Source organism: Rhinatrema bivittatum, chromosome 4, assembly GCF_901001135.1.
Source record: "Rhinatrema bivittatum chromosome 4, aRhiBiv1.1, whole genome shotgun sequence".
NCBI lineage: Eukaryota > Metazoa > Chordata > Amphibia > Gymnophiona > Rhinatrematidae > Rhinatrema > Rhinatrema bivittatum.
Window position 1 is genome coordinate 244,467,919 of NC_042618.1, and position 25,754 is coordinate 244,493,672.

Consider the following 25,754-nt stretch of genomic DNA (forward strand, 5'->3'; position numbering starts at 1 on the left):
AGAGAGCAATGAGGCAGTTGCATTAACTGTATCAAGGCTTATTGGTTAAGGATAGTAACTGCTGCAACAAGTAACCCCCATGCACTCTTTTCTTCATTTCCATCCTCTAGTTTTTAGGGATCCACAGTCTTTATCCCATGCCCTTTGAATTCTCTCACTGTTTTTGCCTTCACCACTTCCTCCAGAAGGGCATTCCAGGCATCCACCACCCTCTCCATGAAGAAATATTTCCTGACATTGATTCTGAGTCGTGCCCCTTGAAGTTTCATTTCGTGACCCCTAGTTCTACTGATTTCTTTCCAACAGAAAAGGTTTGATGATTGTGCATCATTAAAACCTTTCAGGTATCTGGAGTTCTTATCATATCTCCCCTGCACCTCCTCTCTTCTAGGGTTTAAATATTCAGATCCTTCTGCTCTCCTCACAGGTCTTCTGATATAGACTCCCCACCATTTTGGTCGCTCTTCTCTGGACCGCCTCCATCCTGTCTATCTCCCTTCAGATACGGACTCCAGAACCGAACACAGTACTCCAAATGAGGCTTCACCAAGGACCTGGGTATAATGTAGTCTCATGCAGTAAAATGATACTGAACTTTCCAGTAAATATTTTATGTGAATTCTTTACTTGGCTTAAAACATTTATTTCCAACCCTATGCACAAGGTGAGCTATAATTCAGGAATAGTAGATAGACTTAGCATTATGGGGCAAGAAACTAAGTTGGTATCTGAGGCAATAGAGGATGATGTCACAAGGAGCACTGGTGTGAGAAGTAGGATTTGAACCATGGCTTCCCTGATGCTCAGCCCACTACTCTAACCACTAGGCCATTCCTCCCTATGATAGTAGGTACTGTCTCCTCTGTTAAGAAATGTCTTCTTAAATTTGGGAGCAAAAGACCCATTCCACTTTGAAGTTCTCTCACCCAAAACATGTGAGATGACATCTCTCATTACAATAGACTTCTCACAGCACCTATTACTATTACTTTACAGAGGATGGTACTACTACAGTCAGGAATACCAGGATTGGCAAGGGATGCTTACCAATCACATCTTAATAAATCATCTCAGGAATGAAATCAAAAGAAGCAATTTCACAGACAAACAGGAACAAACATCCAAAATAATAGCATGCATACACATATTAAAAATGTTCTAAAAATATAAACATACACATGAACAAAGAATCAATCTTTTTTGGGCAAACAAAGGAAGTTCAGACAAATAGGCTTTTGGTCTCTCTTTAACGCAACCTATGACAGTAGATTATTATGAAATATAATAATCGGAATTATAGATTTATGCATTAATTTTGCCAACATTTTCATCTACTAAATATCTTCTCTCCATCTTGCTTTTTGGTTCTCAATGTACGTTTTCCCTAAAACATTTTTAAATTTGCATGATGCTCCTTGACACCAGAACCTTTTGAATGCCTTTTAGTTCATACCATCCAGTCAAGTTGGTGTATGCACTTTCTGGTGAATTTTAAAAGCCCTACATGCACAAAAGCCAGGAGATACACACATAAATCCAAAAGTTCAAAAAATGGGCAGGGTGTTGGCGTGGTCTGATAGAGCTTGGGCGTGTCAGGGAAGAACGAGGGAGGTGCGAGTAAATACATACGCATACAAGCGCACACCGTAGGCCCCCACTGTGTATGTAAGTCAAAAAATAAAAATAAATCAGGGCTAGTTAGTGTGGTTTTAAGGGTCTGGTCTAAAAGGGGGGAAGGGAGCCTTTAAAACTATGGGCAAACTAGGAACGAACTGGGAAAATAGTAAGTAGCCTCAGCGCGCACCCCTTATAAAATTCCTCCCACTTATGCGGTAGACGCAGCATTAGTGTGCACATGTGCATCTATATAAAATTGAGCACACATGTATGAATGTATAGCAGATTTTATAACATATGTGCGCATATGTTATAAATTTGCCACGTTCACGTGCGCAAGCCAGCATACATGCGCACATGCGTAGATCTTAAACTGTGCCTCTGTGTGTATAACTGTTAGTAATGATTTCTATTTTTGTCTATTTTGTGCACTGTTACCCTAAAAATGTACTAGAAAAAAACTGTCAACCTCCATTCATTCTATGGCTTTATTCCATCCTGTTTTGTGTCATCTATTCCATGTGATTCATAGTAAACTCTCAATTTACATTACTTTCTTGGGAAATATAGTTATCATTCCATTCCCTTGGGTCATAAAAAAAAAAAAAAAACATGCAATAATGCTATGATTTTCTGAGTTTAATGTAGGTCTTGGAAAAAGAGCAAAGGTTTTCTGTCCCTTTCAGTCTAGTTATCAAAAGTTAACTGATACTGTCAAGAAGGATTCTTAATCTTTCTTAATCCCCAGATATGCACATAGGCACTGTTCAGATTGGCACCTTAGCATTCCATCATGAATGTACTCCTAATAAAATGTCATACTGAATCAGAAAGGAACTTAACCTCTAATGTTAAACCTGAATGTTAAACTCTCATTGCTTGAGAATTATTGGTCTGGCCATTTCCCAACCTGTTGGACTGAATGAATTCCATTCACTTGGATAGTAGTTTCAAATATTGTATGACATGCTTTTAGACTTCAGTAATGCTCCTTACCATGCATCTTCTCTTAACAGTATATTTGCTAAATACGCTAGGTTTCCTTTAGAATAATTTTTTCCAATAATTATATTATTATATAATATATTACACTATATAGTCTTGCTAAGTGGCACATATAAGGCTAAATCTTTGAAATGCTTACAGAAGATATCTAAAATCTGAACTTAGGTCACTACTGGCATTAAATGTCTAACAAATTTTCAAATACCTCCTGTTGTGTGTCTAAGTTTAGTCATACTGGACACTTAGGCCTGGATTCACCATTCTATCGCACAATGGTGAATCCAGTGAAAACGGGGAGCAGGGGGGCGGGCCTGTGAAAGCCGGCAGCCTTCGCACCACCGCGGTGTTTTCCTGCCGGCTTTCGCACCCAATAGCACCACTGTGAAAGGTGGTGCTATTGGGCGTGCTACTGGTGATGATAACGTTACTAACCTTATCGCTGCCAGTGAAGACACCGCCGAGTCTGCCCCCTCGCCACCCCGACTCCTCCCCTCGCCACCCGACTCCGCCCCCAGCATGCTATCTCATGACCCCCTTAGTTTCTTTAAATGTTAAGATATAATATTCAAACCACTGGACATCTAAATGTAAAGCCATCCAGGCATTTAATCCTATACCAAGTAACAAAATGTCCAAGTATTCTATGGGATGTTGTGTTGTGTCCAGATTCCTAGCATTCTTAAGACAATGTGGCATGAAGTACACATTTATGCTATTCAAGGTGGCTATAAGTTATCATATTCTTTAATATTGGTATTTTTTCTTTGTCTTTTCTGTATAATCCATAACTTTTGTTTATATGTTTTTGACCATATTAGGTTTAGTATGAAATGCATAGTTATAAATGCATAAAATATGCTATTTAAAGACATGGACATGTTAGTTCATTCAAGTGAATGCATAACATATATGCATTTAACATTTTAAAAGCTTACTTCTCATTTAAAGCTCTAAAATATCATGCATTTAAATGGAGTCATTTTCAGCATCGTGACTGAATGTCAAATGGTGTTTGCAAATCCGCTCCATTTTTTATGCATTTAAACTTAGATATCCAACTTAAAATGTAAATGCACAACTACAAACCTTTGAAAATGTAGCCCATACTGTGCCTAGGTATTTCTCTACAAATACAGTTCACACCATTTTCTTGCTGTGGCTAATCTCCATCCATTCACAATTGTCAAAAAAACGGCTTCCAGACTGCTAATGGGGAGGGGGGGGGGGGGGGCGGCAGGGGTGCCAGAAGGAACCATATTACACCGATCGTTACAGGACTCCGCATTGGCTCCCTGTCAAAAGTTGAATCCAGTTAAAATTTCTCTACTTGATTCACAAAAGCCTTAATTTAGCTGACCCGCATATTTACAGACCAGCTGGTTCATTATGAACCTGCTCATACATTAAGATCTTCATAGTAATTGCTATTAGAAGTGCCATCTTTATTGTCTGCCAGATTGGGACCTACAAGGAGCCAAGCCTTTAGCTGTTATTGCCTCAAATTACAGAAGTTAATTCCTTTGGAGTTGTGAACAGAAGGAAATTATCCAAAATTCAGGAAATAAAGTCAAAGCCTGACTCTTTGAGTTAGTTTGGTTAAATGATTTTATATTAAAGAGAACCTACTCAGTAATAGTACAGTCTTGAAAACAGATGGACACAGTGACAATTAGTTTAGTACATGAGATTTTTACTATTGCTTGTAGGACAGTTTTTCTATTGTATGGAGGGTTTGATTAGATAAGATCTTTACTACAGTATATATTTCCCAACAGTGGTTCTGTTTGATACAGTACTTTTTGGACAAATGTCCTCTTAAAGGATTATTTATTTAAGCCCGGATTTTAAAAGAGCCACGTGTTGCGGTCTCCACCGCTTCCCCTCTGTCTGCTGTGCTTGGTACTCACCTCCAATGGGGGAAACGCCGCTCCCGCGGCTCCGCTAGGCCTCAGGGCGCCCGCCATTGCCAGATCATCTCGCTGCTGCCACGCACGCACGCAAGGACGCGCATTATGGACGCACGGCCGCTGGAAGTCTGGCCCCGCCTGGGTTAACGACGCCATGCCCCAAGCCTGATTTAACCAGCATTCGCCTGCCTTCTCATTGCCTTGCAACGAGGGTCACTGCTGTTGGTAGTTCTTAGTTGCGCTTCTCCAGTTCTGCTTTCCGATTGACCTCAGCTTGTTCCTGACTCCGCTTCTGCCTGCCGCCCGCCATTGACCTCAGCTTGCTCCTGACTCCGCTTCTGCCTGCCGCCCGCCATTGACCTCAGCTTGTTCCTGACTCCGCTCCTGCCTGCCGCCTGCCATTTGACCTCAGCGTGCTCCTGTCTCCGCTTTTGCCTGCCGCCTGCCATTGACCTCAGCTTGTGCCCGACTCCGCTTCTGCTTGCCGCCAGCCTCCGACCTCTGCCTGTTCCTGAGACTGCTTCTACTGGCTGCCAGCCTGACTTGGGTTCGTCTCCGTTTCTACTCACCACCCGTTCCAGTTCTATTGCACGCTACAGACTCCAGTCCTGCCTTCAGCTGGTCACAGTCCACTATACGCTACAGACTCTGTTCCTGTTATCTATCTGCTCCGCTCCACGGCATACTACAGACCCCGGGCCTGTTCGCAGACTGCTTCTATTCAGCAAGCCAGAGACTCTATCTGACCGCCCCGCTCTGCTGGGCCTTCCTGCTTCCTGGTTACTGACTCTGTGATTACTCCTTGCCCAGGCCTTCTTCTATAGAGACTGTATCGGTGCTCCTAAGTCCCAAGGTTCTAGGACCCTACGGGCTCCTCCTGGGGGGTTCCTGGTTCCCGGGTGAACACGCCAGCCTGTGGCTCCGCCTCCCGACCTACTCTGCCTTCAGGGTAGTTCGGCTCAAGGGTTCACATCCAGTCTGCAGCTTCCCAGGCTGCAACACCACGTGCGTAAATTTAGGGGTTTACGCATGTGGCCGGGACCTTTTGCGTGCCACGCGCATTTTACAATGGGCCCGGCCATGCACGTAAACCCCGGTAGGTGCAGAAGTGCCTGCCGAGGGAAAAGGGGCAGGGTGGGGGAGAGGCGGGCCGGGACAGCGCCATTAACCGCTGTCCCGGGGAAGCGCGTGCTGGCAGCCGGTCGGCGTGTGGAATTTACTACTGCTCAAAGTTCAAAACTAAAAAAAAGTAGGTTAGTTAGGGTAGGTTTAGGGGTTGGGGAGGAGAGGGAAATAGGTAGGAAGGGTAGGGTTAGGGATAAGAAAGTTCCCTCCCAGTCCATTCCCAATACGCTCTGCATACGCGTGCATGGATGTTAAAATCCGGCACACGTATGTGTGTGTGGTCATCGCGCGCCATGTTATAAAAAATTGTTGTGCCCATTTGCATGCACCGGGAACTGCGCGCACCCCTTATTTTGTTAATATAGAATTTTTAGGAATATTTGTTATTACTATTAGTGTGTTCTTATGGGGTTGGGACATTTATTTATTTATTTGCTATTTAGTTGTTTGACTGTTTTTACTGTCACCCACTTGGGGGCTTACAGTGTCTAGTGTGGAATCAAGTGGAAGTGTGGAATCAAGTGGAAGTGTGTAATCAAATGGAATCAAGTGGAAATAAATACATAAATAAATAAACAAATAGATGGCAATTTCAAAAATCATTTCCCTGTGTAAATGGCTATTTCTCCAAGTAAACGGGCTGCCTAAAACCTGCCCACTCTGCATGTGGGTAAAAGTTTGTGTATTGTTCCACAATTTCTGTGCAGGCAGTGTAAGAGAGGGGTTAGGTTGGAGGAGGCAACAGCATGTGTGATCTTGGATTTTCCACAACAAAAGATGCAAAAAAAACTGAGCGTAATTTTTCCTTGGGATATTTTCCAAGTCAATGTACGCATTGTACATTCTCTTTCCAAACTGGTGCAAAGTCCACTGTTAAATGTACCTGTGGACATTTCACCTGCCCCACCCTCCACATGTTTTTTAAAAATGGGCCCTTTTAATAAATTGATGAATTTCCATAGAACTATTACTGATTGTTGCACAATTTTATAGACTATCCTTGCTGTGCAATTCGAAAGATATCGTTGTAAAGTTCCTTTTCTGAACAGTGGGGAAATTAACCGAAGGACCCTAAAGTCAGCTCTAAATTACAAAGCCAGGAAGTAATATAAAACTGTTAGAAGATAAACTGAAAGGCAGGTTGCAACTACACTTCCTTTTTAATCAAATATGCAGGCTTATCTGATGGCCCCGCTGTCAGCCCAAAAATAAGATACCAAGGTTCTGTGTGTCACAACAGAAATTATCTTATATAGATAAGAGTACATTAAGTGTCTTATTCACCTTGTCCAACAGAAAATGATTATAAGCATTTTAACATGAAAACCCTGTATCTATGGCTCCTAATACTAAAATATAAGGCATGCACGCATGATACATTATATGCTATAGTGGTCAGCTAGAAGCAGTATACAACTTATTGTTATTCAGTCCTGGAATATCTCATTTTTCTAGCACATAAGTAGCAATGCTTAGCCACATCATCTTTGGTTCTTGCCTTGAGCGTGTTTCAGCCATGTTGATAAGCTAAACTGCGCAATCTCAAATGTAGCTGGCAGCTGTTAGTATCATAAACAGAATTTGACTAGAAATGCTAGTAAATTACCACAATATTTACAAAGAATACCTAATTCTAAAAAATGGGAAAATGAGGTCATATTAAAATAAATAAATACATAAATTACCATGTATACTTGTGTATAAGCTAAAACATTTTACCCCAAAAATCAGTCCTTAAAATCAGTTATCTTATCCATGGGGTCAATCCAAATTAATACTGGTAATTCGAGATGTATGATTGAATCATTCACATGCTCCTCCTCCTGATCCCTTAACTCTGTGGTCCCCAACCCTCTCCTTGGGTCCCACCAGCCAGTCGGGTTTTCAGGATATCCACAACAAATATGCATGAGAGAAAATTTGCATGCACTGCCTCCATAACATGCATATTCGTTGTGGATATCCTGAAAAACCGACTGGCTGGTGGGCCCCCAGGACAGGGATGGGGACCATTGCCTTAACTTACCCACTGCTATGAGGATGACAACAGCACTTACAATTGCTAAGGCACATCCTCCCTCCTCCCCCGTGGTGTCCCATTGAGGCATTCGGATAGCTCCTCCTCTGCAACATCTCCCTATTTCTTAACTTACCCGCTCACTGCTATCAGAGCAATGACGAGACTTGAAATTGAGCAGGCATGTCCTCCCTCCTCCGGAGCCAGGGTCTGATTGGTGTACTTAGAACCACATGGTTCAAAGCGCACCACTGGGACCCCGAGTGACCGCAAGTTTGTTGTCATCCTCATAGCAGCAGTGAGCAATTGAGTTAAGGGATCTGCAAGCATTGTGGGTGAGAAGCTGTCCTAGTGCCACACTGGAGGGAGGACGTTCCTGAGCAACTGTAAGTGCTGTCGTTATCCAGATAGTAGTGGGTGAGTCAAGGGATCGGGAGGGGAAGTGAGGGAATTCAGAGAGCAGGGAAAACCATGAAAGAAGGGAGAAGGATTCAAACAGGAGAGACAGCCATGGGCAAGGGAAAGAAGGATTCAAACATCAGGTATAGCCATTAGAATAATGACCTCAGTAAAATGAGCTCTGAGAAGAAAGAGAGCATCTTACACTGCATTGCTGAAACTGAAGGTTATTCAACATGCAAACGAGGCCAATAATTGTGTAGCTGCAAGAGAATTTGACAATGGTGAAAAACTTGTCAGAAATTGTAGAAAAAATGAGGAAAAACTGCTAGAAATGCCAAAGTCTAAGAAAGCTTTACATTTCAAAATTGCATCTTTTGAAGGAACTGAAAAGAATTTGAATGGAATGCAGACAGAATGGCTACATTGTGACTCGCTCAAGCATTAGGATTCGTGCCCTTCAAATGGCAAAAGAAGAAAAATTATTCAGCGACCAAAGGTCTTAAAGAATTCACAGCACCATCTAGTTGATGTTCGTGGTTCATGTAACGATATGTATTGTGCCTTCATCAGTGCACAAAGATTTCACAGAAACTGCTTATAGTGCTTGATGAAAAAATCTGTTTGTTCCACAAATTCATTATTCAGCAGAGAATAAGGAATCATTTTGATATGAATAACATTGGTAATATAGATTAAATGCTGATGACATTTGATATGACTAGCAATTGCACTGTAGCTAGTGTTGATGAGAAGACCATACTTGTAAAAACAACTGGTCATGAAAAGACCCATTTTACGGTGGTCCTGTCTTGCCTGGCAGATGGCATAAAACTGTAGGGGTGTGCATTCATTTGCAATGTATTGACAATCCGTAACGTATAGGGCCATATTTGTTGTAGTCGTGGGAAAGCAAAACTTAACGCGATTCCCATGAATACAACAAATCTTCACCGAATTATTTGGCCATCTAAAGGAGTGATTTTAAACAAAACCCCCACCTCCTGACCTCCCCAAGACTTGCCAAAAGTCCCTGGTGGTCCAGCGGGGGTCCTGGAGCCATCTCCTGCACTCGGGCCGTAGGCTGCCAGTATTCAAAATGGCACAGATAGCCTTTGCCCTTACTATGTCTCAGGGACTACCAGTGCCATTGGTCGGCCCCTGTGACATGGTAGGAGCACAAGATGGCGCCGGCCGTCCATTGCTCCTACCATGTGACAGGGGCCAACCAATGGCACTGGTAGCCCCCTGTGACATAGTAAGGTCAAAGGCTATTGGCGCCATTTTGAATACCGGCAGCCGATGGTTCCAGGACCCCCGCTGGACCACCAGGGAGTTTTGGCAAGTCTTGAGGGGGTCAGGAGGGTGGGGGGTTGTAGTTAATTAAATTTTAGTCGGGAAACGAATAAGAATGGAATGCATGAATGGATCGGGGCACCCCTTGCTGAATGCAACATATCTGCCCCCCCATAAATACGAATACCGAATGTAACGTATGCGGTCCCTCTGCACATCCCTATAAAACTGCATCCGTGGTAATATTCAAGAGGGAAATGATGCTCAAGAACCTAAATATTGCAGCAGGTGTAACTGTTCGGGTTCATCCTAAAGGTTGGATGGATGAGGAAGGAATGAAATAGTGCCTGTGCGATGTGTGGGGTAGGCAACCAGATACGGGGCTAAGAAAACAACTGTCACTATTGGTGTGGGATATGTTCTGTGTACATTTATCAGAGGATGTGAATGCAACCACATTAGCAGTGATTCCAGGAGGTCTGACATCAATACTCCGGCATTTAGATGTCTGTCTAAACAAACCTTTAAAGGTCCATTTGTGACATTATGTGGCAACAATGGATGTACTCTGGTCAAGCAAAATTAATGAAAAGAGGGAGCCTGATGAAATCAGACATTGATCTGGTAGCGAAATTGGTAAAGGATGCCTGTGAGTCAATTTCACCAGAAATGGTCAAGAAGTCATTCTTGAAATGCGGTATTAGCAATGCTATGGATGGATCAGAAGATGACACCATCTATGAAGACAAAGACGAATAAGCATTGGATGATGATTCAACAGATGGAGACAGCGAAGACAATGTTTACACTGATGGCATTCCGATGATGAAGAATCAGACTTGGAAGGATTTGAATGAGGCCCTTTATTCTTCATTTAATAACTATTGGTACCGTTAAATAAAATTTTCTTAAGTTGTTAAAATGATAATTTTTCTTATGAGACGTTTTATTCTGCTTTTAAAAAATAAATAAAAAAGTGATTTTCTTAAGTTACCAGTTTGTTTCTTAGTATAATTTCACCATTTCATAACCCCCCTTGGTTTTACATGCGACTTATCCACAGGTGACAGATAATTCTTTATTGTGGGGGCCCAAAAAATACCCTTGACTTATACATGATATCGACTTATAGACGAGTACCGTATTTTTCGCTCCATAAGACGCACCTGACCATAAGACGCACCTAGGATTCAGAGGGGGAAAATTAAAAAAAAAAAAAATTGTGCTAAACCGGCTCTGCGTCTGGGCGTCTTATGGAGCAAATTAGGGGACTGCATAGCTTTTTTTTTTCTCCCCATTTTGTTTTCGGGTCTGGGGAGGGCCATTTCGGTCCACTCCCCAGATCAGAAAACTTTTCTTTCTCTGGGAACCCCCAAAACCCCACCCATCCCAACCCTTTAAATTAACAACCTCCACCCCCCTGACCCCCCAAGACCTGCCAAATTAATTTCCTGCAACCCCCCACCCTCCTGACCCCCCCAAGACCTGCCAAACGTCCCTGGTGGTCCAGCGGGGGTCCAGGAGCGGTCCGGGAACGATCTCCTGGGCGTGAGCCGTCGGCTGCCAGTAAACAAAATGGCGCCGACGGCCCTATGCCCACACTATGTCACTGAGACCGACCAATAGCAGCGGTCAGTCTCAGTGACATAGTGAGGGCATAGGTCCGTCGGCTGCCAGTAAACAAAATGGCGCCGACGGCCCTATGCCCTCACTATGTCACTGAGACCGACCAATAGCAGCGGTCGGTCTCAGTGACATAGTGAGGGCATAGGGCCGTCGGCGCCATTTTGTTTACTGGCAGCCGACGGCCCACACCCAGGAGATCATTCCCGGACCCCCGCTGGACCACCAGGGACATTTGGCAGGTCTTGGGGGGGTCAGGAGGGTGGGGGGTTGCAGGAAATTAATTTGTCAGGTCTTGGGGGGGGGGGTCAGGAGGGTGGGGGGTTGTAGGAAATTAAGTCGGCAGGTCTTGGGGGAGTCGGGGGGGGGGGGGTTTGTTAGATTTTTGTTTGGTTTTTTTTTTATATTCGCTCCATAAGACGCACATACATTTCCCCCCCCACCTTTGGGGGAAAAAAAGTGTGTCTTATGGAGCGAAAAATACGGTATATACAGTACTTAAAAGCTTATTTCATGCCCTACCCATAGAGCTCAGAGCGAGTCACAAAATGCCATGAAAGTCAAATACATAGCATAAGACATTAGATCATTTACAAACACAAATCACATTCTTTCTTAGCTATTATACAAATTCCTCATCCTAACAAAAAATAACACCAACCCCTAACCCCCTTCCCCCAGCCAAATAACCAAAATGACCCAAATCTAAAATCCATCACTCTTAGGATTATAATATATAGGCAAACTCACTTAAGGGAAAAAAAACATGAAAACAAAAACATGTCTTTAATTTCTTGTGAAAGGCCAAGTAGCTCTATTCAGAATGCAATTCAATTTGCATTGCGCTCCCAAGCACCAGTTCAAAATAAAAAGGTTTCTCTCTTGTAGAAGATAAATTAACTTCCACAAGCCTGGCTATGCTAGCAAGGCTTGCTGATGGAGGCACAGCATCCTTGCAGGCAAATAGGAAAGCTCTGTGCTCATAGTTTTATGCCATGTTCTCATTCTTTTGAGGCTCTGTAGATGTCCTAGCATAAGACAAATGTAATAATTTATGGGAAAGAGTGGTTAACTAGCTGTAGGGAACCGAGAATTAGGGCTCCTGGGTTCTAGTGTGCCAGTGACTCTGTGACTGTGGTAAGGCCGCAGACTAGCCATCTGTATATGAGCAATAATAGGATATTTGGAAGCTGTCAGTAGTGTGAGGGCCAATGTAAATAGTTAAGTGGAGGTGTCTGCATGCATGCATTTTCAGTGCATGGAGAGTCTGGATGAAAAGTGCTATAGAAATGCAAATGCTTGTTTAGAGAATATATGTATATCATGTATTATACCAGACTCCTCTCCTATTTTCCTTCTTATATGTGCTTCAATTACAAGAATCTAAATACACAGAGGGTCTGTGTACAGCAAATCTCAAGTAGTCTATGGTATCACCAGACCTTTAAGAGCTCTTTGGGGAATGGACTCGTACTTGAATGCAATTTGTTGTAAAGAGCCATGATTTAGGGTGCTCTATAAATAATTTGGTAATAATACTGGATTCAAAGCTGTCTGCATAGCTTTCTTATATTGTTTGATGTTATACCCAAATCAAACTATTACAGGAATGTTTCTGTGCTCACCTAGTTTTCTGTGGGATGTGAGGAATCCCAGACACTGTGGTGTTTTTCATTTCTCGCTCCTCTAATCCATTCTCTTATATTAATGCACTGACAAACAGTAACATTTTCACTATCTGGTTGCTGTAAGTGACTACACTGAAAATAAATTATAAGCATGTCAACTAAATCTCACAGTCAATCATAGGTTTGCCAAATTCAACCATGAGAGTAAGAGTCTCATGCTTTCCAAACCATAAATGATCATTTATTCTACTTCCTGCCTCGTGTCTTTATCCACCGGTCTGTCTATTCTGACTGCTGGAATGTTTTCTCCTCACAAAGCAACACTGATAAAAAATCATATATATAATGAAAACAGTATGCAATGTATTGTATTCTGCTTTTGCCATATATAAATAACATTTTATTTTAAAAGATTTTTAATTAGCTTCCAACATCCTTGTTTTAGACAACTTTTGGTTTGCTAGCAACTGTCTTAATGCCTTTGTGCAGTTATTGGCCACTGTGTCAGCTCATCCCTTCGCTTGGTAGACAAATGAGCAATTTCTTATCAGATTCCAGTTTCAAATCAAACAACTTCCTAAAAAAAATGTAATCCCTGCTTCCTGGGAGGTTATTAATATAAGATTATTCAATGCTCAGATAAATCATGTATTGCCATTGAGTTATATACCAAAAACCTACTGTCTCTGAGACAGATTTATATTGCCTGGACCTTCAGGATGAGGACATTGCCTATGAAAGTAATTGTTACCTGATGGTGTTGCGGTTCTGGCCGCGAGCACTGCGGCTAGGCCCTTACCTCCAGGTTCCCGGACCTGCTCCCGCTTCCAGAGACCTGGTTTGCGGCCTGTTTGGCGGCGCAGCCCCGCTGGGGCTGCGCTGCCGCAAAGTCTCCCGTGGATGCCCTCCTTCTAGACGCGCGCGCGCCACTTGGGTGCTTTTCTAGGCAGTTTCCCGCCAGTGGTGACTCCGCCCAATTCCTGACATCAGACGCCGCGGCCTTGATAAGCCAGCCGCGGCCATCCAGTCCTCGCCTTGCAACGGGTTTGCCTCCCGGTTCCCTGTTGCGCTGTGCCCCGGAGTGACCTGCCTTGCTTCGTCACTCCGTTCCTGCTACAGTACCTGCCTGCTACAGTACCCGAGTCCTGCTACAGTACCTGCCTGCTACAGTACCCGAGTCCTGCTACAGTACCTGCCTGGTTCCAGTACCCGAGTCTTGCTACAGTTCCTGCCTGGTTCCAGTACCCGAGTCTTGCTACAGTTCCTGCCTGGTTCCAGAACCCGAGTCTTGCTACAGTTCCTGCCTGGTTCCAGTACCCGAGTCTTGCTACAGTTCCTGCCTGGTTCCAGTACCCAAGTCTTGCTACAGTTCCTGCCTGGTTCCAGAACCCGAGTCTTGCTACAGTTCCTGCCTGGTTCCAGAACCCGATCCCAGTTACAGTATTGCTACTGTCCTAGTCTGGTTCCAGTTACCTGTCCTGATCCACAACCCGCCTAAGTCCCAGCGGCCGGGCCCCTACGGGCTCCTCCCGGGGGGGCTTCGGCTTCCAAAGGTGAAGCCACCTAAGTCCCAGCGGTTGGGGTCCTACGGGCTCCCCCCGGGGGAGTACCAGCTTCCAGGGTGAAGAGCATCTACGTCCTGCCTGAACATCTGCCTCCCAGTCCATTAGAGACATTGACCATCTTTCCTAGTCTCCAGCAGGTCGGCCCAAGGGTCCACGAAACTGAGACTCCCACAACAGATGGCACAAGACATTTCTGCTTCAAGAGAAAATGATTATCTCAATGTGGTCTATGAAACTCTTCAGACAAATGCAAAGTAAAGGAAGTTTGATTATATTATGTTGCTTTACCCACTTGGTTAAGGTATTGGCTTCTAAACAATAGTTGCCATGATGACAGGACAATTTGGAATAAAGAAACCTGATCTCTGTAATTTGTCAAGGAATCCACTAATTAGATTCATTATCATCTAGCTAAGGTTTTGTAAATATGTCTATTTATACATGAAAAGCATAGATACATGTTGTTCAACTGTAGTGTCACATTCTGGCCGCAGGAATCTCACCAGAAGGAAAATAAAAAAAGCTTGAAATGCTCCAAGTGTGCCAAGCATGAACTATTCACATTAATGCGCCATCTCATCAGCGTAATTCATAGTGCTATAGACAATAACAGATTGCCTTCTACATCTGGAATTAATTGTTTGTTTGCACAGTCACACTGCGAATAACTTTCACTCCCCAATGGAAGAGCAATGAGGCAGTGGCTTCTAAAGATAAAATTAAACTTCTGCTCCAGTCACTTCTTATCACTACAGGCTGCCAAAGTGCTCCGTGCTGTCATTTTCAGTTTCTTTTTAGTTAGGAATTTGAATAACATGAAACCTATACTTGTAAAATGCCTCATTTCTGAATTTTACTCTTGGCCAAAACACTCTTAAGTCTGATATTCATAACGACACTTAGCCGGCTAAGCGGCGCCGCTGAATATCCAGCTACGCTCAGCGGTGCCACTTAGCCACCCGTGTCTTAGCTGGCTAAGATTTTAGCCAGACAAGTCAGGGGCAGGGACTGGGTGGATCGGAGATGAGACAAGTTGGCCACATAAATTAACTGACTAGATAATCAGAGTTAGCGGACTGATTTAACAGGCTAACTCTGTTTGGGCCAAAGGGCTGACCTACAGTTATCCAGTTATACATAACCGGTTAACTTTAAGATAGCCAGCCTGTTATGCCCGTCGGTCACAGACAGTTGCGACCTCTCATGCTCACCTCCTTTTTTCCCTGCACCATCAATCCTAGGAAGAATGGCCACCCCTGCCAACCAACGCCGACCTCCCCGGCGTCCCCGGGACGGCATGGGCACTGCCGACCGCCATCTTGTCTCCAGAATCACCTAAGGCACGCGCGCACGCAAGGGCCTCCTTTGTACACGTCATGGCAGGAACATCAGGGGCGCCCCCTCCAGATGACGTCAACTCACTGCTGTACTTAAGCTGACCGGCCCTTTGCTTCAACGAGTTAGCAAGGAGTTCCCTCATTGCTGAATCCGCCCCATTCTTGGACTTCCAGTTCCAGATTCCTCTCTTGGCGTGTGGACGCTCTGGGTACCCGCTCCTCGGGGGCCCTTCCGCGTTCCTGGCTATCCACTCCTCAGAGGGCCTTCCTGCCTTGGAAATCTACCTGACCCACTTCTCAGGATTCTCTCCTGGAACTACCACTTGTGAGTACTTGACTACAGACTTCAGCGATACCAGCTTTACTGAAGCTTCTCTGCGGTGTACCCCGTGCCTCGGGCCACTACCGTTTCCTCTTCAGTAGAAGTTGTTCCAGTATACCCTGCAGCTCAGGGTATTGCTGCACCAGCTACAAGATCCACTTCCGGGTTCCTTCACCTCAGTCTTCTCATCATCATCATCTTTAGTACAGACATCTTCGGTGTACCCGACTCTGCGGGCCACTACCGGATCTGCACTTCTGAGGTAATCTCTACTCATCTGAAGGGACTTCCTGGTGTACCCTGCTCTGCGGGCCACTACCGGATCTTCACATCAGTGATATCACCCTGGGTATACCCCACTGCTCAGAACTGTACTTATTTGCATGTCCCACTCTGTGGGTTCTGCCTTTCCTTCCTTCATAATAAAGTCTCTATCATACAGCTGTGTCCTACACCGCTGAGACCACGCCCACCAACGGTGAGGCTCACAGGGCTCCTCCCTATGGGCAGAGACACCTCTGATCTCGGGCCAGGGTTCACATCCTTACAAAAATATAACACAGCCGCTGAATAGACAGCACTAGATAACTGGTTATATATAACTACGCAGCAGCTGAATATGGACCTCACCGTTTTACATAAAGTATTTTTAAAGTGCACTTATTTATACTTCCCCTTCTCTCTCTCTCATCTGCTCCTCTACCTCCACTGACATTACCCCAGGAATAATATAACCCAATTATACCATATCAAGGGCAATTTGCAATGGATTTACACGGGTAAAAAGTTTGTGCGTTGTTTCCACAGCAGGCGTAATTTTAACTGCATTGAAAGGAGCGGTCCCAGGGGCATGGTCAGGTCGGGGGTGGGAAGGGAGGGGAGAAGTACATATGTACCGTATTTTTTGCTCCATAATACGCACTTTTTTTCCCCCCAAAAGTGGGGGGAAAAATGTCTCTGCGTCTTATGGAGCGAATGTAGCAGCTCTCCCTCTCGCGAGCTGTCCCCCTCCTCCTCCTCCCAACTCAGCCCAATCAGTATGGCGCAGGTCAAACATCAGCTGTTTGAACCGCGTGTGCTACGGAGGCCCCTCCAGTTCAAACAGCTCCCTGCCAGTCTGCTGTTCCCGGGGTGCATCTTACTGCGAAGGTCGGCGGCACCCCGGGAACAGCAGACCGGCAGGGAGCTGAAGCTCTGCCGGCAGAAGACGACACATGGCATCAAAGTTAGTACAGGCCATTTCCTTCTCATTTGTTTAGATATATTAGATGCTTCATGCATTTGACCTGCGCCACCATACTGATTGGGCTGAGTTGGGAGGAGGAGGAGGGGGACGGTGCACGAGAGGGAGAGACGCTACATTCGCTCCAGGGAGAGCTCTGTACAGAGCCCGTCATGGGGACAGAATTTTTTTTTCTTATTTTCCTCCTCTAAATCCTAGGTGCGTCTTATGGTCAGGGGCATCTTATGGAGCGCAAAATACGGTACATGACATTTTCAAATCTTTGTGTGTATCTTTCCAGGCAAATTTGATCTGCACAAAAGGCAGCTGGAAGTGACTATGCATATTTTGACCCCATGACGCCCGTTTCAAAGCAAAAAAGGAAACATGTACTTTCACTTTCAGAACTAATGCAAACCTTGCAGGTAAAAAATATGCCTGGGCTTTGTCCCGATGAAGACAGTAAAAATTTCCTCCCCTCCCTTGCTTATTCACTTAGGGGCGGATTTTAAAAGGGTTACGCACGAATATTACGCGCGTAACCCCAAAAACCCGCTCCTGCGCGCCAAGCCTATTTTGCATAGGCCTGGCGACGCACACAAGCCCCAGGCCCCGTGTAAGTCCCGGGGCTTGAGCGTGGCCAGAGGCCTCTCCACTGCTGCTGAGCCCGGGGATCGCACGCCGGCTCTTGGCCGGCAGGCGTAAATAAAAAAATAAAGGCGGGAGGGGGGGGGGGATGGAAAAGTTCCCTCCAAGGCTGCTCCAATTTCGGAGCGGCCTCAGAGGGAACGGGGAAAGCCATCGGGGCTCCCCTAGGGCTCAGCGCGCGCAAGGTGCACAAGTGTGCACCCCCTTGCGCGCGCCGACCCTGGATTTTATAACATGCGCGCGGCTGCGCGCGCATGTTATGAAATCGGGTATAGATTTGTGCGCGCCGGGTTGCGCGCACAAATCTACGCCCACGCGTAGGTACGACTATCTGGCCCTTAGGCGGTAATTTTCAGAAGAAGTTAAGCACATGAACCCCGGTTGATGCATGCAAATTGGCTTTTGAAAATTATCCAGAGGAGGTGGGCATGGGAAAAAGTACACATCAGCTTGATGATGTGCACTTTTCTCTTGCATTCGTGGTAAGTGTTCCGAGGGGGCGGAGTTAGGGTGGGGAAAGTTCCATGATATATATATATACATACACACACATACATATATACCACTAAGAGGGTACACTTTCAACTTGGGATTGGTTTTGGGGGAGTGGGGTGGGTTGGGGTGCTTTTACATACACAGTCAGATGAAGTAACTGCAAATTAGATATGACTGACATATTTCTATCATCATTTGAATCAATGAAAGGTACCAAGAGGAGTTGATTTGTTCAATGCAGCATTTACCAGTTAATTCCTCTGACTGTGTATGTAAAAGCAATTCCCCAAACCTGCTCCGAGTTCAAAGTGTACCCTTACATGTCACATTGAATCTATACAGAGGTTCTGTCTCTCTCGTTATGACCTGCAATGCAGTATGTCTCTACCTATCCCTTTTTTTTTAATCATAGATGCTATTTCTGCTATATTTATAGCATTTTGATGAATCTGTGGATTTTTGTACCTGTAGATGTGCAAACTAGTTTTCAAAGGGATACTCCTAATAGGGTTTCTGGTTGAAAATTTGAGCTGGCAAATAAACTATGGGAACAAAACTGCCTATAGACTCCCATGGTCTGCACCTACTTTACTGCAGGTGCAAGGTGTACTTAGGGATTTCAAAATAAAATCCTTATGTATATTTTTCCTGTTTTTGTTCTCCTCTCACTCCCTATCTGCCCCTTTTCTTCATGGAAAAATCTAGCTGCCTTGTTGAACTCAGTGATAGGATTAAGCCACTGAAGGGAGGATAATTTTCAGCATTTACCAGGGTAACTGCTCATTTACCCAGGCAAATTGCTTTCAAAATTGTTCTCAGACAATATGGGCTGGTCCACTGTCTCAGAAGCAGTGCTGTGTGCATTGACATATAGGAGATCTGAGTTCTGTTCCTGAGTCCGTCTACTTCTAGTACTGGGGAATGCTGCAGAGGAAGCGTTCAGAATTATTATTGGGAAGGAATCCCAGTGAGTGTGCAATAGTCACACCCATGGGGCAGACTCAAGTGTGCACAGGTACCAGTGTTCCAGAGGGAGCCATGATCTGTAGCTCTTGGTCAAGAATTGGTACTGAGATGGCCAAGGTGGAGGTCATGAACTTTAAATGTGGGAAAAATCTTTGGTCATTGTGAATAAAAGGCTCGTGGTACTAATGCACTCTAGGCCTAGTAAAGGCCAGTACTGATAGTCCTTCAAGCCCAAAGAGGCAGCAGAAAACTGCCAGGTTGAAAAAATTAAAAAAAAAGAAAGAAAATGAAATAAATGCTATGCATATTTTATATTAAGAGTTGTTTCAGTTTCTTAAAGCAAATGATACCTCAAAGAATGTTGGCAACCTAGAATGTATCCACATGGTATCTTTCAAGAGAGAAACAAGCAGTTTGAAGAAGCATAGATTCTCATTGAGCAAAGGGTCTCAAATCCAGTCCTCAAGAGCCTCCGGTTTTCAGAGTAACCTATATATACCTATTATGTCTTACTTGTTTATTTGCATTAGTTTACTTTGTTTGTATTGTATGATTTTTATGTTTTTAATGAATTATGTATGCTAATCTGTTGCCCACCTAGAACCTTGGATAAAGTGGGTTATGTCTTATTAATAAATAAATAAGTATGGAAATTAAGCCAGCTCTTAGACCAAATATAGGCAAAAACTATTTAATAAATATTCATTGCAGATTGCCTGAAAAATCAGACCTCTCAGAGGCTCTTGAGAACCAGTTTAGAAGGTGCTGCTATTACAGCAAGGTCAGTTCATTGCTTACTAGCTCAGCAATCAGAAGGCACCCCTGAGATCATTTAGGGTTAGTACAACTCAGCACTGATTCTGAATAGCAGGTATTGTCATGTCATGAATGATAACAAGAGTTGGGACACTTTTCCAAACCTTGGCACAAAGTGAGTTACAAATTCAAGTACAGCCCCAGAGACCTTCCTATCTAAGATTGTATTTGAGGCAATGAAGGGCGAAGTGACTTGCTCAAGATCACAAGGACCATTAGTGGGAGATTCAGAACTGAAATCCTGGCAGCCCTGGTGCTCCACCCGCTGCTCTAACCACTAGGCTGCTCCTCCACCACAAAGTCTCATTCACCACCTAAACATATTTGGAGTAATTACAGAAACCAAGGCATTAAAGCCTGTCCTACTATTCTTTGATAATAGCAAAAGTCCTTTCTGCACAGTTACTATGACATGAATAACACAGCAACAAAATGACTGTTCTTTCAGTTCTTTACTAGAACTGTTTGTGAAAGATATATATCCTGGACAATCTGGCACCCTTTGTACAGTCAAAGTTGAAGAAAAGTGATATTCAATCTTGACACATTTAATAAATGTGGTAAGGATGTATGCCCCTTGATAGAGAAAACAGATATGTCTTATTAAATCTAACCACATGGAAACATTGGCTGGACTCCAATTCAAAGTTATTTTAGCTACGGAGGTTCAGTTTTATATATAGTAATGTTTGAATATTCCAATTTGCATAAATTCAGTCTTGAATTCTCTATATAGCTAAGTTGAATAGAACAATGTCCAGATAAAAGCACCGCAAGGTTAGTGAGAACTTCAGCATAAGCTTTAAAAAGCAGAGTTTAACTTTATCTTCCTTTCTTTGCAATGTTCTACAAATTGCCTTAGGAAACCCAAACTAATATTTTCATTTTGTGCCAAAGTTCAGGCATGTCTCAATTCTTTTCATACAGTATTTTTTATTATAACATTAGGAGGAAAAAAACAACATAAGACATATATCATAGCATCCTGTATACACTTAATCAGCTACAAGTAACCACTTGAAACTGACAGAAACACTGCGGTATTTTGAGTGATTTATATATTTTTTTATATATGTGTATATAAATAACAGTTAAAAATGTTCATGTTTAACCACAGAGACCCATTCTAGTTTCTGAAGCCAAAAAGGGGGGTAATTAGCGTTTTCTCACGCTTCCATAAAGATCGTAAAGTCTTACAATTTTGGAATCTCCGAAGACAGGCAGAGACATACATTAACAGGAAGGAGCAAGACAAGCAGCCCGCCCCCAGGAGCCAGTCCCATCAGAGTGGATTCTGAATACAGCCACCTGTGTGACTCCTTTTCTGAAGGGTTGTTTTTTTTTACCCTGTCATCTATACATTATTTTTTTTTCAATAATTCAAAATAAACTTTCCCTGCAAAAGCCAGTTTGCCTTACCTACCAAATATAAAAATCGTTCAGTTTCCAAGTAAAATATTTGACTCCAATTCACAACTATTGCAAAATGGCACAATTCCAAAGAAAATCCCTCTCACTTAAAATTCATTATGTTTCCAGCTACTGCCTGCATCTTTGACTAAGCCGCCCAAGAAGTAATTTTAGAACTATGCCAGTAAGATATATACATGTATGGGTATGTGTGTATATATAGCTACTGATCAAAAACTTGAATTCCTATGGAGGAGCAGAACTGATTGCAAACTCAGTGCTGGTGAATTGTCCTCTACTAAAGATCTTCTGTGACCAAGTGAAAGAACTGAATTCTAGTTTACAGAGAGTGCCTGAGTGTAGGATATATATAAAGATAGATAGATAGATAGATAGATATGACTTCAGCTCCTTCACTTGGTCACAGAAGGTCTACTTTGCAAGTTTCTGATCAGTACCAACAAATGCAGGCAAAGCTCTGATAAATCACAAAACTGCTCCATCCACCTTATAAGTTTCAAAGCACAGCTACCAATTGAATGACAATCAGTCTCAGATTCATCCCATAGAGGATTATACTCTTTGAACGTAAACAATAACTAGCAGAGAAAGCAGAGGCAAAAGATAAGGACGAAAACTTTATATAGATATGGATATTTACACAAACTAATCATTGCAGGAGGCTAGAGAGAGGGAAAGACAAAGAAGGGAATAACTCACACTCTGCTGCTGATCTCTTCCACCGATCTTCCGTAAGCGGGCACAGAGTAACTGAGTAGGAACACTGCGAGGCTCCACTGCTGGAACAGCGTCCTCAACATCGTCTCCTCCGGGTCTGGGGACCTGCAAAGAAATGAAGAAGATTACTCCAAGATGGCACGCCTGGATTTCGTTTTAGCATCTTCCGGATTTCCCGGGGACCAGATAAGGAAAACAAACTCAGAGAAGACAGTGTGTGTGTGTGGCACTCACCTCTTTAGAGACCGGCTGCTTCAAACGTTTTGGTGGTCAGTGTCTGTTCTTTGGCAAAGAAATTAAAAAGTAGGAATCACAGAGGCACTCCCTCCCCTAAAATAAAAAAAAAAAGTAGAGTATATACGAATTAGCTGAGTGCTGTTTATACATGTCTCCCATAGCAATGTTTAATTTACCTGGCAAGCACCTCTCCCTTGGGTCCATGCTGCAGGACAACCCCCCCCCCCCCCTTTTTTTTTTTTTTTCCAATTATAAAGTTCCAAAAAAGTTAGCGAGTTGACAAAGTCAAAACTTTTCTTTTTTTTTTTATTTACCAGATGCATGATACAGTTGCCTAGACACAGCGTGCATATGCGCATTACGTCTGGACAAACTTTTAAATATATTTGTAAATACGTTTATAGTACCTCCTCTGGTTCCAGATTCAGCTCTGGCTCCGGATAAGTTTGCTCAGGTCCAGCACTGTGTAGGAAAAAGCAACACAAGACTGCAGGTGAGTGTAAGGTCTCTCTGGAGAGGGGAAGGATCACAGGCTGCTGGAAAGCATGCTCGCTGGTGTGTGTGCGCGCAGGTTGCTCGCCGCTGGGCTGGGGCTGGGCTGAGCCGGGCTCGCAGCGTTTCACACGCTCTCGCTCTCTCTGCTGCGAGGAGTCGACTGCGCAGAGAGGTGGCGCCCTCGGCACGGAGCAGAGCTCAGAGCCCAGCACCGGGCCACTGACGCCACTGGCTTTCCTACGCGCTTAACAAAGAGCAGAGCAAAGAGGGAGCAAGGAAACCGCGCGCTTAGAGCCCATGCGCAATGCCCCCCCCCCCCCTCCCGGGCGGACAGCGTTTCTTTATCGTCCCTGTGCGCGGATCGGCCCCCATCGCATCTGCAAGCTTGAGATGAACTACAGTTCTCGTACAGGGTCCGTGTTTTATGTGCCTTTAGGTTGCCGTGCACAGCCTGGGGGAATTAAAAGTCCGTGCATTTCAAATAAACGCGAAAGGATTGGTTATATGTAACAAATGTGGGGCTGCTATCTTTTCCCACTCACCCCGCCCGGGACAGGAAGGCACATACAGGGCACGGACTGATTTATCCAGAGAAGTAAAGTGCATTAAAAAAAAATGTTCTTTATGTCAGCGATTTCAGAGCCCCAAGTGTTATGGTGTTGATAGAAAAGATTTTGCAAGGTAGTGAGAAACTGAACTCGCTTTCCGCCACTAAGTCAGAGAAAATGCTCCCATTTCCGGGTGATATATGTCTTGATACTTTAGCCCGAGAACAGCTGAAAATCTGGAGTTTGTCCAAACTCCTGCAAGCACGTCTGCCCGTCTCCTAAAGGTGGGTTGCCACCCTAAAAGGCAGAACCCCCCTTTTCTCCAACACCGTTTGGGAAATGCGTAACAATAATCAATCCTCGCCTTCTCCAATCGCACCTGACCAAACACATGAACTGTGCGCTATTTTTGTTTCCCCCTTCAGCACGGGAACATTTGTGCATGAAACGGAAACAACGCAGTAAAATTCTCCCTAACAGCGGTTTCAACTCCTCCCTTCCCAGTCCCCCCCAAAGTAGGAAGTGCTTATCCCCTGTATAGAATATTTAGTAATTGTCTGCAGTTCGGTAATTCCGCTCCTCTTTAGCATAATATCTGACTGAGGGGGCGCGGGCTGACTAATTGCAATTTTCAGCAAGTTTTCTGGCAGGCGTCAACTCTCCCCACCAAGCTTAGTCGTCAAGTTCTACGTTTTCTTTGCAACATGAATGTGCGCAGCCTCCCCTGAATTACCGCTAGGAAGGCAATTTGTTGTAACGGCCACGCTAAACGCCTCAGTAAATGCCATGCAAATTGCTCTAGGATACTCAGCGCCTTTTTTTTTTTTTGTTGGAACTGTATGGGCAGTATCCTGTTTCAGATATCCCATCATTAAAAGCTGTCTTTTAAGTGCAGCTCAAATAAGTTCATGCCTGCTAGCTGGAAGCTTTGAAACCTTTGCTAGTTGTGAGTCCCAGAATGCTTTAATATGTATTTCCAAGCCTCCTTTTTTTTTTTTTTTTTTTGCACACAGTTTGCATTACTTAGAGGAAATAAACTAACTCCACAGGAGTCAGCTCAGCTGGTGACGTTTGTTACACTACTTGCCTTTACTCATTCAGCAAAGATTCATTATTCAGCACAGACTTACAAGCCTCTGCATGATCTTATCTTTTTTTTTTCTTTTCAAAACTTGCTAGAAAATGTACAATAATAAAAAAAAATAAACCGTTTGGTATCGGCAGAAAATGATAATATTTACTTCCACCATAAAAGCCAGGGATCTGTAGCCAAGAAAACGGAATAGAAGAACGAAGTTACCATTAAGTTGGAAACGTTAACCTGGAGTGGTATAAACTGACTAATAAAATAGACTATCTTAATTTAGGCTACCCTTCGATTCACTGGGGGGAAAAAAAACGATGGCACAGCAACTATCAGATATATTTTTTTTTAATTTTCCTCTCCCCCTCAGAAAAGAAACGCACAGGCATAGGAAAAATAAATGGTCTCTATTAACTTGGAATAGCGGAGTTTCCTCACAATTTCTTGCCTCGCCTCTCCTGGATTTCGAGCCCTCTTGCGCCTGTCAGAAATCCCCTTGATCCAGGAGACCGAGCTTCTTTCAAATCACTTTCAAACTAGTTTAAGACCTCTGCCTGGAACGAGGTTTCGTATAATCCAGCAGGTTGCTTGGTTTTGTTTTGTTTTCTGATGCAGTGCAAATTCGTTGCAGAAAGCGTCCTTCTCTTTCTCTCCCTCTTGTGAAGCAGGTGCTTGGTTTGCCTCTTCTTTTCCAGTAATGGGACAGCAGCCGCCTCTCTTTTTCTTATAAGAAGGATTCCTTCCGCTTGGTGCATTTATTAGACGGGGCGCCGTCTGACGTCATAATCCACATTCCCCTTTTAACTAACCATCCATCTCTGGTTAAACCAAGCTGGAGACACATGACTATGCAAATCACAGCTTCTTTTTTTTTTTTTTTTGCCTTGAATAAGGGAAATATGCCAAGAAGGCTGGATATTTGCTAATTTCTCACGTAGCAAATAGCAGAGCTGGGAGATGTGTCATCTATCTGAAGTATGTCTGTCCAAAGGTTGTCTGGATATTGTATAACCCATTCCACCTACACAAATACTTTTCCATATAAGCAGGGCGTCGTTTCCTGTGTCAACTTCATACCCCTCATTCCGCTTCTCTTCCTTCAACAAAATCCCACACTAAACCGTGCCTTCCAATGTAACTTCACAAAGGATTTTGCTTCCCCCAAATAGGTACATTATAATGATTATCATCATATATTCCATAGATTTGAAACTATTTCTACTACATTATGTGCCTGCAGGTTTCCAAACTCAA

At 43.8% G+C, this 25,754-nt stretch overlaps 1 protein-coding gene across 2 annotated transcripts in view; it reads right to left on the reverse strand.

Moving 5' to 3' along the window:
- Nucleotides 1-25,261, reverse strand: part of PTHLH (parathyroid hormone like hormone) — a 34,158-nt gene extending 8,897 nt beyond the window's left edge. The window contains exons 1-4 of one of the 2 annotated variants that reach the window (XM_029599987.1): nt 24,939-25,261; nt 22,781-22,835; nt 22,371-22,466; nt 22,119-22,241 (exon numbers count right to left, since the gene is read on the reverse strand). In XM_029599987.1, coding sequence (XP_029455847.1) covers nt 22,119-22,219 — 101 coding nt within the window. In that variant the 5' untranslated portion in view covers nt 22,220-22,241; nt 22,371-22,466; nt 22,781-22,835; nt 24,939-25,261. Of the gene's footprint in view, nt 1-22,118; nt 22,242-22,370; nt 22,467-22,780; nt 22,836-24,915 lie in introns of both variants that reach the window. The other variant, XM_029599986.1, reaches the window with a different exon arrangement.
- Between the last annotated feature and the right edge of the window lie 493 nt (nt 25,262-25,754).